At 42.5% G+C, this 14470-nt stretch overlaps 1 protein-coding gene across 3 annotated transcripts in view; it reads right to left on the reverse strand.

Annotated features, from left to right (window-relative positions):
- Window positions 1–14470, reverse strand: part of NCKAP1L (NCK associated protein 1 like) — a 92672-nt gene that overhangs the window by 66493 nt on the left and 11709 nt on the right. For all 3 annotated transcript variants that reach the window (XR_014025060.1, XR_014025061.1, XM_081317229.1), the window contains exons 5-10: window positions 13672–13814; window positions 11427–11517; window positions 11112–11249; window positions 7358–7406; window positions 5854–6010; window positions 611–667 (exon numbers count right to left, since the gene is read on the reverse strand). Coding sequence is in view for 1 of the 3 variants with exons in the window: in XM_081317229.1 (XP_081173355.1) it covers window positions 611–667; window positions 5854–6010; window positions 7358–7406; window positions 11112–11249; window positions 11427–11517; window positions 13672–13814 (635 nt within the window). In the remaining 2 variants the exon portion in view is untranslated. The remainder of the gene's footprint in view (window positions 1–610; window positions 668–5853; window positions 6011–7357; window positions 7407–11111; window positions 11250–11426; window positions 11518–13671; window positions 13815–14470) is intronic.

Raw genomic sequence — 14470 nt, forward strand, 5'->3', positions numbered from 1 at the left:
GCGATGAACCGTGGTTTATTTGATGCATGATGCACATCAGGTAAGAATAAAGAAACCCCAAAGCATATATTCTACTGTAAAAAAAACTTTAATCAGGAAACGAAAGAAAGACTCAGAACTGACTACATGCTCTCTTTCACAGACAGCACAAAGAGAAAAAGAAGTAATAAAAAGTAAACTTTTGTCTGGACATGCGCACATCATAGTAGCTCTAGACATGAAACCATAACATGGCTGGACATGTGACAATCACCCTGGTTACAATGATAAGATTACAATGCAGCTGGCAGAAAAAACAGAGTGAGACGTGCTGAGCTGACAAAACAGAAAAAAAACGCAGTGACACTCGTACCATGTCATAGATAGGGCTGCAACCACAGAAGAGAATGTCCAGTGTACAAGATAAGAGGGCCGAGATATTTGCAGGGCAATATGAAGAAAAAAGTATTATCAAAACTCTGGTTAAATAGGTCTGGAAGGGAGGTGGCAGACAGAAGGGAAAGTTGAAGACTGAAGAGAGTACTGCACGGAAGCAAATAAAGCAGAGCAATGGATGTACAGGACACAGCAGAGAGTCACCCAGAGCCAGAGAGGGAAGGGGCATTCCTACCTTTGTTGCAGAGCATGCTCTTTACACTCTTTAATATCAGTGATACGTTTCCCATAGCTGTAAAGAGAGAGAAAGCACAGCTATCAGGCTCCAAGAACAGACAGAGTTTCCTTCGTTGTTCTTTACCTATAGACAGAATCTTGCCAGACTAAAGCAACTATTTACATTACTACAGATATATTCTGGGGAACGCTAGGGTAAAGCTGTTTTAATCCTCTTCCTGCCAACCAAGCTTTCTAAGCTCCACTGCCTCTTTGCCCTCTGGAAAGCAGCTCCAGGAATCCAGACTACCTTCCACCACAACTCCATTGCTTCGTTCTCCCAAAGCCAGAGTTTCTCAAAGAAGTATAATCCTTCGTATTATACTTGAATGTGTATGTCCCCTTAAAAACTAATGATTTCATTGGGACTACAGGTGCTCAACTGTAGTTTCAATAATTATATCACTTACTTTTAACAATTCAATTTTAATCCCTATATTACAGAAAAGTATGATAGATATTGCAAGGTTTTAAAAAAAACCTTCGTTCCCAATAAAGAAACTAATTTAAAAGCATATTTTTCATGATAAGCTTGCTTAATTTTACATCATTTTTGAACTCTAGTGATTTTTTTTAGATAGCTGCTTGCATTATTCCTTCCACATTTATTTTGAACTGATGTGTGGTTTTCATAGGAGCAAAATGGGAAAATTCTGTTGCTCAAAAACAAGATGTTGCAAATTAAATCAGAATGATTATAGTTGGCTCAATTAATTTTTTGTATTCCTTTTACACACTGATTAGTAATTCAGGGAGAGAAATTATTAGGAATTATTTTCAAAGAAATGTTCCTTATTAGTAGTAATATCCAGTTATATTTCTATTTGTTGCACATGAGAATTTGTACTGAAAGTGTATTTCAAATAAAGATGAAATATAAAACATCTTTACTAATCTCTATTTACTGCTTTCAATAGTTTCAAAGCAAGAAACATGTCTAAATTTGAGTCTTTCAGTTTTACTCTTCCCCAGTTTAACTTTCCCATTCATTATTTTTATTTGTCGCCAGGTTCAAGGAAATTGTCACCTTGGAATGAGGTCTTAAGAATCTTCAGCTTGTCAAAAGTATACTAAATAAACACTGAAATCACAGTTGATAAACATGTACATAACTATGTTTTTTCACAGTTAAGAGTTTATTTCTCCATTTGAAAATGTGTGTCAAAATCTTGACTCACAGTGATACAGTGAAAAAATATATTTGTCAGCCATCTCTTCACACAGTCTTGCAAATATCTATCTTTATAGGTCTAGTTTTTATTCAATTCACATAACATTTTGTAAATTTTGTGAATGTTGGACTCAACTTGTTGTCTTCCGAGTGAGATTCAAGGTACTAGTAATGGTGTTTAAGGCCCTACATGGCATGGGTCCGGAGTACCTAAGGGAGCACCTGCTGCCGGCGTCAACTTCCCTCCACCCTGTGCGTTCCCACAGAGAGGGCCTCCTCAGGGTGCCACCGATCAGAGAATGTCGATTGGTGGCCCCCAGGGGGAGGGCCTTCTCTGTGGGCGCCCCGGAGCTATGGAATCAGCTACCGGTTGAGCTCCGGATGGCGCCCGATCTTCGCTCCTTCCGACGCGATCTGAAAACGCATTTGTTTGAACAAGCCGGCTTGGCCTGATAGGGGGTGGGTTGGGTTTTTTATTGCTCTTAATATTTGTATTTATCGTTTTTACTTGGGCATTATGTTTAATTCCTTTTAACTTTTGTATTTTTTGTATTTTATACATCTGCCCTGTTCACCGCCCTGAGTCCTTCGGGAGAAGGGCGGTATATAAATAAAATTAATAATAATAATAATAATAATAATAATAATAATAATAACAACAACAACAACAACAACAACAACAACAACAATAATAATAATAATAATAATAATAATAATAATAATAATAATAATAATAACTCTTCCAAAGCAAGAGCTTCTCTACACCAAATCCAACTATGAGATTTTGACGTATTAAAACTCAAATGTTTTTATGCCATTGTGATATAGAACATACTCCATCAGTGCCTATCACAATGTAATTTGTCCACTGTTTCTGAAACAAAATAAATTACTTGCATTCATAGTTACCCAAATCTTCAAAAAGGCCCTCAGCTTTACTCATCTTTATCATTTCTTTACATGAAAGTAAATTTTCATTTATTTTGGTTTCAAAAACATTTCTAACATGCTATTAACATAGCTTCCTTTGCCCTATTTGTCACTTCATCAGTCTGATAAGCAAATGATCTACTTCTTAGTTTTTCATTTAGTTGATCATTTGTATCTTCCACCATCTCAGTAGTTTGATGGGAAATAGAGAAAATTCCTATTGTTTGACACTAGATGCCCAATATAGCTGTAACCATATTGCCAGAATTGTCAACCATATTGATAATTGCCAAACAATTTTCTCCAGTTATCTGCAGATTTTTTCCCCCCTGGCTGATTCTGTATACAATTTGATGAGAAGCAATTTTGCAGGGATGGTCATATATCTAATCAAAGAATTTTCTTTTTCTTCAGTTCATCTTCCTTTGAATGGGAAAATCTCATGTTTTGTTCACTAAGTCTGCTTGATTTGTTTCCAGGTATTATTTTGGTTTTGCTTGGCTTTATACTCTGAAGTGACAGGGTTTTTTCTGACAAACTATATAGTGATAACATTCTTCTCCAATAACAAAAACCCTTGTCAACCCCAAAGGTATACAACTTATCTCACACTTTTTTGGTTTAATCTTACTTTTATCAGCATCGCTTCGTCTTTTCTTTTGCCATGCCACAAAAGGCCTTTCTCTTTTTAAAGGTCAGAAATCCAAACTAATGAACAGAAACACTGAAATTTGCTAATACAGAACTACAGAAATTGTCAACATGCTAGGTGTCACACCAGGAGTCATCAGCCAGCAAGAAACCATATCTCAGTCACCGTGCTGCTGTGACTGGTAGACGATTTTGACAGACAGCTTAACCTATGGGATTATCCCTCCCTCAAATCCAGCTGTAGGCTTTGCTGCTTGCTTGGCTTGGGCAAACCCAAAAAAACCAGGAACAAATTCGGACCTTGTTCCTGCTTTGCGAATATAAGCCTTCGCATCAATGACTCCTTCAAATTTGCTCATGGACTTTGAAGGGGCATGATTCACAATTTAAGAATCCTTGCTCTATGGCAGGGGTGTCAAACTCAATTTCATTGAGGGCCGCATCAGCATTGCAGTTGCCCTCAGGGGGCCGGGTGGGTATGGCCAGGGTGGGTGTGGCCTACTGGGTGGGCGTGGCTAGAGCGCGTATGGCCTACTGGGTGGGCGTGGCCAGCTCTACATCGTTCGCATCAAGGGTGCCTATGGGGGCCTGGGCAGGAGTGGGACAGATCTGAGGGTCTCTGGCAAAAGGAGGGTCTCTGCACCAGGGCCAAGGCAGCGGGGGCCGTTCCCTCACTGTTTCCAGGATGGCTTCGTGGGCCACATGAAACCACTTTGCGGGCCGGATCCGGCCCCCGGGCCTTGTGTTTCACATGTCTGCTCTAAATAAAGCCACTGTTCAGTGAAGTAAAAAAATCCAGCAAGAAGAGTTTTACTTATAGAAGATGATTAGTTTAGTTCCTGGAATCAGGATTTTGAAAAGAAACCACAGGAAGCCACAAACTGAATCCTTGGGAGAGGTATTACTAATCATTTATTAATGCTGGTCAAGTCAAAAAATTAGAAAGTTCAAAAACGAGTGGGATCCTTGAGTACAACTCCCTGCTGGGAATCTAATTCAAACTCTGTTGATTGTGGAAAGAAACGTCCTAAGAATCTACTGCTCTGTAAGTGTATCTTGATGCTCCATGGCCTCTGCACTGCCTGGGCACCTCTTCAAGTAGCTGAAAAGTGCAATCACAGATATCTACCCCAACAGGGTTTTTCCCCCCGAAGGATCTTCTCTCAACCTCTCTTTGGAAGAGCTCATTTCCAGTCACCTGAGCATCCTCACTGTCTTCTTTGGACATTCAGTTTATCTGAGTCCTTCTTAAATTGTACTACCTGGAACAGGGTGCAGTATTTAAGATGGTAATTTGATCAATCAAGAATGGAGTGAAAAAAGAAGTGCCCTTTATCAAGTGGGCCCTCTTATGGTACTTGTCAGGAGCTCCTTTAAAATACAGGGAGGGTGTCCATAGCCGATCCAAAGCACCTTTAGCCACTTTTGATCTGATTACTGCCTGTTTCTAGAATGGAACCACTACTTCCAGTAAGTTATATACTTTTTACATGCAATTGGTTAATAATTCTACAAGAGTTTGGAAAAAAATCAGAGAAGAGCAACTAAGATGATCAAAGGCCTGGAGGCTAAAACATACAAAGAATGGCTGCGGGACTTGGGTTTGGCTAGTCTAAAGAAAAGAAGAAATAGGGGAGACATGATAGCAGTATTCTAATATCTGAGGGGCTGCCACAAGGCAGAGGGGGTTAGGTTGTTCACCAGAGCACCAGAGGGCAGGACAAGAAACAATGGTTGGAAACTGATCAAAGAGAGAAGCAACCTGGAATTAAGGAGAAACTTCCTGACAGTGAGGACAATCAACCAGTAGAACAGCCTACCCCCAGAAATTGTGGGCACCCCATGACTGGAGATCTTTAAAAAGAGACAGGACAATCACCTCTCTGCAATGGTGTAGGTTCTCCTGCTTAAGCGGGGGCCTGGACTAAAAGACCTCCAAGGTCCCTTCCAGATTCTATTCTATTCTATTCTATTCTATTCTATTCTATTCTATTCTATTCTATTCTATTCTATTCTATTCTATTCTATTCTATTCTATTCTATTCTATTCTATTCTATTCTATTCTATTCTATTCTATTCTATTAAGCAGCCTAATCCAGACAGAGCCAGGAAAGTAAGATCAGCCTACCCTATCTGGCATCCTTCATCTTGGGTCATGCCGATTGGAAATTCAGTGATCTGCATTCCCAACAATTCTGGAACACACCAGATGAGAGTACGACTAGCCTAGGAGGGCCAGTTATTATTTGGTACAAAAAAGTTGGAGACGACTTTTTTTAAAAAAATAAAATAAAATAAAATCCTGAAATGACCAACTTCTCTGACCTCCTTGGCATCTGCTTTCTCTTGCAGTGTCCCTTCCCCAGTGGATGAAGTGGATATTTGCCTAGTCTAACCGGTGCAGGATCATTAACACACAAGCTCTTGTGTACTTCAGAACATTACGTACCCTTTAATGCCACTGAAGGCCTCTTCTGTCACCTTGTGAATACAAAGCACTTCATCTCGTATCAGAGTGACATAGAGTGAGCCACGAAGAGCCATCCGCCAAAGTTCCAGGCAGCTCTGGGTAGAGCTCAGGCAACTGTGGCAGAGCAAGAACCCCACTGCGGGGGGGGGGGGAGAGAAAGGGGGGGGAGAAATGTTACTGAGGTAGGGTTAAAAAAAGGAAATACAAACCTTTGGTGCTTTGAGGTATTGCCAGCAGAGGTCCCAAAATTGCTGGGAGCAAAATGAACAGGGCAAGTTAAGTCAAAGCATCACGAAGTGCAGCAAATCCTGACATCTTCTCTGAAGTGAGGTAGAGGCAGGTGGAAATGCATGGAGCATAGTTTTGCCAACTGTAATGCTAGACAAGCAAATCTACCCTAGCTAAGATAATGGAGGAGTATTCTCCTATTTTCTTAGGAAGTGAGGGAAGAGAGATCTATCTTGCGGGTAAAAAATTGGCTAAAAAGTGCAGAGATGATTCTTGTCAGGAGGAAAAGTTTACCTCTTCCTAATAATGTTCGGTATGGAAGTGTTTTGCTCTTAAAAGTCTGGGCTGAGGAATGAACCTCCTGAACCCTGAGCTGAGTTTGGGGAATAGAAGGATTTCCATCCCATTCCTTGTTTACAGAAACAGAAAAACAGGGAGTAATAATAATAAAGCGCAAGGACAAAATCGGAATGGAAACTTTTTCACTCATCCATTACAAAAAGTTGTGCTACTTCCGACAGGGCATACAATACAACAAAATCATTAAACATCTTAGTTCCTTGAGGAGGATGCAATAATCAAAAGTACTAAAGCCAGTCAGAAATATTTTATAGATTATGTATAAACAGTAATAAGAGCAACAACGATAATAATTTGTCCAGCAAGTACAATAAGAAGGGAGAAGCTACGGTACTCTTGACTCCTGCTTTGTATGTGTTCTTTGGTCTGTACCATCCTTTGCCGCCCCTTCCATCCCTTTTCCTCCTTCTATCACTTCTCTTGTCTGTTACACCCTCTCTGTCCCTCTTGTTGTATCTCTGAGGTTTTCACATGAGCTTGTTCCTCTATATTTCTGCATCCTGTTCTTGCCCAACTACTACAACGGAAGGAAAAAAGCCGAGGAAAGTCAAGAGCTTGCTGCTTGCCTCCCAGATGTTTCATTACCAAACTAGGTAATATCTTCAGTAGGGTTTGGAGTGAGGTGTCTTGCTTGTTTATATAGATTCTGGGTGGTCCTAAATAGGTGGTCCTGGGTGGTTCCTTTATATAGGTCCACCCAGGACCTATATAAACAAAAAAGACACCTCGCCCCAAACCCCACTGAAGATGTTTGGTGACAAAACATCCGAGAGCCGAGCAGCAAGCTCGGAGGACAAACCTCTGTCTAAATAATGAACGTGGCTAAAAGTTGCCTATCGGTCCTCTAGGCTTAGGATCCAGACTGGAGCTTAAAATTAAAATGAGGGTAACTTACTCACAATCCATCGCTCGAGAACCTCCCATGAAAGGTATTCACAGGCCATCTGGCGAAGAAAAGGGATGGACAAAGAAATTAGACGTCTCTCCACAGCCACATACACAACGATTCAAACCAAGTCTCACCTTTGTAGGTGAGTGTCCTTTTCTGTGCCCTTGTGGTTTTCAGACACATAATTTTGTTATGTACAAGTGAAAATTGTTATTGGGACATCCATTATCGCAGCCAGTCCTTTCTAGCTTCAAACAATTGGACTTTCAAAGAGAAGTTCTGGCTTGACCACGGTGAAAAAGTTCTCCTTTTTATGTCTAGAAGTGCACATTTGTCTGGTTTTGTTCTCTCTCTCTCTCTCTCTCTCTCTCTCTCTCTCTCTAACTTGCTTTAACTGGAACGTCTTCTCCTCTCTTTGGCTGCTGTCACAGACACTTTTCTCCGTTTTTGTCCTGTCCTTTTCCTCCACAGTCTGAATGACCTTCCGCTCCTCTCCAGTTACTCTAGTTTACCTTCTTTTTTTTTCCTTACAAAACTGGCTGGCAGGAAAACTCTGGCCTCTGGTGCCACCCTCTTTTCGTTACAGCAGACATGTCAAACACAAGGCCGGGGGAGGCGGATCCGGCCCGCGAAGTGGTTTCATTTGGCCCGCAAAGCCATCCTGGAAACAGTGAGGGAACGGCCCCCACTGCCTTGGCCCTGGCCCAGAGACTCTTTTTCTGCCAGAGACCCTCAGATCTGTCCCACTCCTGCCCAGGCCCCCATAGGCACCCTTGATGCGAACGATGTAGAGCTGGCCACGCCCACCCAGTAGGCTGTATGCACTCTAGCCACGCCCACCCAGTAGGCCACGCCCACCCTGGCCATACCCACCCGGCCCCTTGAGGGCAACCGCAATGCTGATGCGGCCCTCAATGAAATTGAGTTTGACACCCCTGCGTTACAGGCTTAAATGGGCTTGGCAATCATATTCAACTCCAGTCCAGCTAGTAAAATGCTCCAGAAAATTAGAACCAGACTTTTTCGCCCTATCGAGTTAAAAGAAATATCATCCATTCTTGCGTGAAATAATGGCGTCTTAAAACTGGCCATCTCCACCATCTCTTCTAGTTCTGCATGTACTGTGTTTTGTTTTGAATCGCTGCTGCATCACGTTGGCCTGGCCTCTGAGTTCTACGGTTCATTAGAGGCAAGGTTATTGGTTTTCTCCTCTGGATTTGCTATTGTCCCTTTTCGGCGTATTCTCAGACAGTGATGAAAACATCCTCCAATCAGAGAACCGTCGTAGGAAGAGGGCGGGACTGACTCTGTCAGAGCCTTTCGATTAACTTGTTTTCACACTGCATTGAAGCATCTCCCACATACAAAATAAAGGAAGACAATGGAAAAATGCCAGGGCAGGAACAGCCTCAAACTGAGGGATGCCATAATTGGGCATGATTGTCCTGTAGAATAAGATGACTGAACATCAATAGCTGCATTTATTCTTATTTCATAGGGAAAAGGTTATTAAAACTGACAAATACAGGAGAACCATAAAAGAAGCAATGAAAAGAAAACTGCCTGACACTTCTGGTTTTTTTTTAAGATTCTGCAGTGCGGGATAGAAAGCTGCTCCATCTATAGAGAAAGATCCCCAGTGATGCCACTTCAGAATGCTGTTAACAAGGAAGAAGCTGGCTAGCACAAGACTCTTGTTTTACAGCTGAGAAGCTGCAAACAGGTCCCCTATTCTTCGCCAAACAAAATGGAGATTAGATCACTTCAGAAAAACATTGCTAAAAAGGAGTAGTGTAAAAACTCTCCTCTTCCTTAAAAATAACATAATGGAGGTTTGTTTTCTTTTTTCCATTGCTGGAAACCTGGATAGAGTTTGGTTGGAAAATAATTTCTAGGGAAATGAGAAGTGATGGGTACGAAAGATAAAAAGTAAAGTGCTAATACAGGGGTCTTCAAACTTGGCCCTTTTATGACTTGTGGCATGCCTGGCTGAGGAATTCTGGGAGTTGAAGTCCACAAGTCATAAAAGGGCCAAGTTTGAAGACCCCTGTGCTAATAGATGCAGCACATACTAGGAGCAAACAGTAGGCTACCTAGTCGGGTGAAAGGAGGAGAAAGCTCACACATCCCAACACAAGTATTCCTCGACTTACAACAGTTCATTTAGTGACCGTTTTTCACACTTACAACCGTTGCAGCATCCCCATGGTCACGTGATCAAAATTCAGATGCTGGCCAACTGGTTCATATTTATGACGTTTGGAGAGTCATGTGATCTGCTTTTGCAACCTTCTGACAAGTAAAAAACAATGGGGAAATCCAGATTCATTTAAGAACCGTGTTATTAACTTAATAAATGCAATGATTCACTTAACAACTCCGGCAAGAAAAGTTGTAAAATGGGGCAAAACAAATGTTTCACTGAGCAACATAAATTGGGGGCTCAATTGTGGTTGTAACTCGAGGACTACCTGTAGTCCCAAAACCCACCCTTGATCCTGCCTGCAATATGTTAGCTGACCTCACCTCAGAGTTAATGGGTATGAACCCACTACGGACTTTGGTTGAAGGCTGAAGCTGCAGGAGGGCAGTATTGGTTTAAAAGGGGGGAGGGGTTATTTTTATATAATTCACAGTGACTTAAGGCTATGTCCCATATGGTATGGTCTGTGAATGAGGTGAGGACAAGTTGGGTAACCAAGGGCAAGAAAGGATTGCTGGAGCTTAACAGTGCCATGAAAAACCACAAGTGGGAACAGAGCCCAAGATAGACATCTGGAGTAAATTTATCCTTTCTGCTCAGCCTCATAAATCAGGAAAAAACCTGAGATGGGTTGAACACGAGGCCTCCCATCTACTGCAGACTTGTTACATTTACCAATAACTCTCTGTGCACGGGGGGACTTCCAGAAGAAAAAAAAACGACGGACTGAAGATGGCTCTTCAAAAACAATACAATAAAGAAACATATGAAGAAGCAATTCCCAACCCTCATTACAACAAGCATAAACAATTTTAGTGATTTTACACAGGGCCGCCATGAAGAACAACACAAGGAAGCTTTAACTAGTCCAGTTTGCTTCAAGTGTGATTCAAGTTACCAGCTATGCCCTATAAAGCCCTACAAGGCACAGGGCCAATTATCTGAAGGCACTGATCTGCAATGTCTACCCAGGTGATCTAAGTTAACAAAGCTAGCATGCTCCAGGTTTGATTAAGCAGTGCCATCTATCAGGACTTCAGAAGCATGCCTCTCCTGCTGTGGTACTCGGCCTCTGGAAATTGGTTCCCCCAAGAGCTGAGTGGCTCCTACCCTGATGGGGTTCCAGATGCCTTAAAGACTTGGCTGTTTGGTCAGGTCTTGTGCTAGTGTGGCTCGATCCGTTTGCATAACTCTCTGTGTTCTTGACCGTGTTCATCATTTTCTTATTTATTTACACTACATGTTTATCCTGCTTTGTTACATTGTGAGCTGTCCAGAATTCTTCTGAAGTTGGTGGTGCCTAGATTGACTGATTGACTGCATGGATGCATCCGTGCATGAATGAATGAATGAACAAATGGTGTTTGTGTAATGTGTAATGAGAGAGAATGGCTGTTTTATGTACATGGGGATATATTACTCCAATCCATGAATATTTTATTTTACAGACAATTTCAAAGCAGCACACTAGAAGAGCCATCTCTAAGGCATCTCTAGTACCAGCCATTCAAAGGGGTGACTGCTGAACATACAGTCATTTCCCACACTCATACTCACAGTGTCCGAACTGGCAGGAGACAGCATGCTAGCAGGATTGCTGATCAGACTGAAGAGCTGGTCACTTCGCCACTGGTCAGCAGAATGGTTTCGACGGGCAAACAGGAAGTGCAGTGAAAGAAGTGCATGGCTCACAGTCTGGGAAGAAAATAATTGATTAGCAAGTTTAGGAAAGAATAGGAGAGAGAGAGAGGGAGAGAGAGGGAGGGAGAGAGAGAGAGAGAGAGAGAACATAAAAGCTGCCTTTACAATTTAAACTTAACCATGGCTTGTTGAATAAGTGCCTCAAACCACATACCAACATACCAACCTCACCTTGGTATGAGGTCCAAACTCCTCCATCAGCTTGCGCAAGGGATTCTCGTACTCAATGATCATCTGACCCAGTCGACGGAAGCTGGCATCACTAAAGTCAGACAAGCAATGCATTGTTTTATCCTACCAAACATCAATGTAGCTCCAATTGTAGACTCTGGGCAGTCAATCTGTTAAAACTGCCTGTCAGATACAGACCCAGTGCCACCTACCCACCTCAGAACAGTGTCCACCTTGTTGCTAGACAATAGAGAATAACTTTATTTAAATATTGAATAAAGTCAACTGAAGCGGGCTTCCCCAACATTGCCAAGCCATAAACTGTGTTTCCCAAACCACAATACATAAGTTCATAGAATGCACTAGGTCCAAGTGATATAGCAGCTAAGGCAGTGCTTGTCAACCTTGACAACTATAAGATGTGGGGACTTCAACTCCCAGAATTCCCCAGCCAGCAAGGCTGACTGAGAAATTCTAGGAGTTGAAGTCCGCACACATCTTAAAGTAGCCATGGCTGAGAAACACTGACTTAAGGTATTAGACTGAGTGGAGACCAGGTTTTAAGTCCATCCCTGGGAATGGAAGCTTTGGATAACTTTGGACTATATACTCTCTCTCAGCCCAACTTACCTTGCCAGGTTACTGTTGTGTAGGAAACTTGAAGAGGAAATATTGTACATATCACCTTCAGCTGCCAGAAGAGAATGGGATATAGAGCTAACCATTAAAATCACACTTGTTGTTGTTAGCTGCAAAGTCGTGTTCGACCCATCGCGACTCTATGGACAACGTTCCTCCAGGCCTTCCTGTCCTCTACCATCTTCTGGAGTCCATTTAGGCTCACGCCTACTGCTTCAGTGACTCCATCCAGCCACCTCATTCTCTGTCGTCCCCTTCTTCTCTTGCCCTCAATCTTTCCCAGCATTAGGCTCTTCTCCAGTGAGTCCTTCCTTCTCATTAGGTGGCCAAAATATTTGAGTTTCAACTTCAGGATCTGGCCTTCTAAAGAGCAGTCAGGGTTGATCTCCTCTAGGACTGACCAGTTTGAACGCCTTGCAGTCCAAGGGACTCGCAGGAGTCTTCTCCAGCACCATAGTTCAAAGGCCTCGATTCTTTGGTGCTCAGCCTTTCTTATGGTCCAACTTTCACAGCCATACATTGCAACTGGGAAGACCATAGCCTTGACTATATGCATTTTTGTTGACAGGGTGATATCTCTGCTTTTTAGTGTGCTGTCTAGATTTGCCATGGCTTTCCTCCCCAGGAGCAAGCATCTTTTAATTTCTTGGCTGCAGTCCCAATCTGCAATGATCTTGGAGCCCAGGAAAATAAAATCTGTCACTACCTCCATTTCTTCAACATCTATTTGCCAGAAATTGAGAGGGCCGGATGCCATGATCTTGGTTTTCCTAATGTTAAGTTTCAACCCAACTTTTGCACTCTCCTTCTTCACCCGCAACAAAATCACACTATCCATATGTTAAAAGGTAAATGTAAAGGTTTCCCGTGTCCAGTCATGTCCAATTCCAGGGGGTGGCCAGCATGACTATATGCCGAGGGGCAGAACGATGTTACCTATCCACAAAGTGGTACCTATTTATCTACTTGCATTTGCATGTTTTCAAACTGCTAAGTGGACGGGAGCTGGGGCACACCCCATCGCACAGCACTCAGGTCCCAAACCTGGGCTGTCAGCTTTCTAGCCAACAAGCTCCGTGTCTTTAACCACTGAGCCACCACCCTCATCCACATGTACTTTAGCACAACAGATGAATCCAGCCTATTATATTCCTCTTGACATTGGTTTCTATATAACATTGCCTCCAAAGAATGAGAGAACAGCTTTGCAGATCAAGAGTCAGCCATACTGAATTGGCCATACCAAGCTTCATGCTGGAATTGCTTGGGGTGTGTGTGTGTGAAGGGGTTAGCAACAGCCAAAGAGCACTCTAATGCCGGAGAAATGGGGGTCACCTATAGCTTCTAAATAGGAGACGAATCAAAGAAAAGCATGGCTGGCAGCTGGGGGGGGAAGGAAGTAGTTCTCATTTTATTGAATATCTATTGATTGATTTTATTCACTAGTGCTTGACTGTTATGTATCTACCCCAACAATAGGAAGCTAAATGAATGCTCCCGGCAGAATAAGACAACATGGAAAGCAGATATTCCACCAAAATTGGCAAAAATACAATGAACCTGCTCCAAGTCACATAATTTTAGCCTGAGTAGACAAGACTCCAACCTGGTTCCATGGATCATTTCATGGGTACAGTGATGCAGACCAATCAGGACTTTACGATCATCAATACGGGAAAGAAGTACAATGACAGAAGCATAGGTGACAATCAGCTCCAGGTAGTTCTCGGTGAACTCATAATTCACATTCTGCAGAAAAAAAAGAATACATATAGCTGAATTGGAGGGAAGAAAGGGGGAAGACTGAGCTAGCACTTCCTCGCGCTTTTCACACTTTCTCTTTCCTGCCAGCAAAACAGAGAGTCCTCCTTCTCCTCCTCCTCCGATTCCAGCAGCATGTGCTTAGGTATTCTGAACTCACATACTTTATTAAGCCATAATTCTTATTAGCCGTGATTTTCTGTACAAGCTACAGTAGTCTCTTTCACTTACAATATTAAACTAGGAACCCGCATTTACAGGGACAATGGTCGGGTGCACATTTTGCATTAACTCAAAGCAAAACAAATCACATTAGGGCAGAGATCCCCAATCTTTTGGGCACCAGGGACCGGTTCCGTGGAGAGAGGTTTTTCCATGGACCAGAGGGGGGGTCTGTGGTTTTGTGTTCTGCCTGCCTCCCGTGGATGGGGCTTTGCTTGTTTCTGCAGACCGGTTGCTGGTATGCCGCAGCCCATTACCGGTCCACGGACCGGGGGTTGGGGACCCCTGCATTAGGGCACAATACAAGCATGTCAATCTTACTAGTTCCTCAGTTCAAGCACTCCCCCAAATCATCTGGAATGAATGTTCTTTGCCAGATGAGCAAAAACTATACTTTGTCATCCTGTTTAAATGGGCAAACC

This window comes from Vipera berus (assembly GCF_964194415.1).
Source record: "Vipera berus genome assembly, chromosome: 2".
Taxonomy (NCBI): domain Eukaryota; kingdom Metazoa; phylum Chordata; class Lepidosauria; order Squamata; family Viperidae; genus Vipera; species Vipera berus.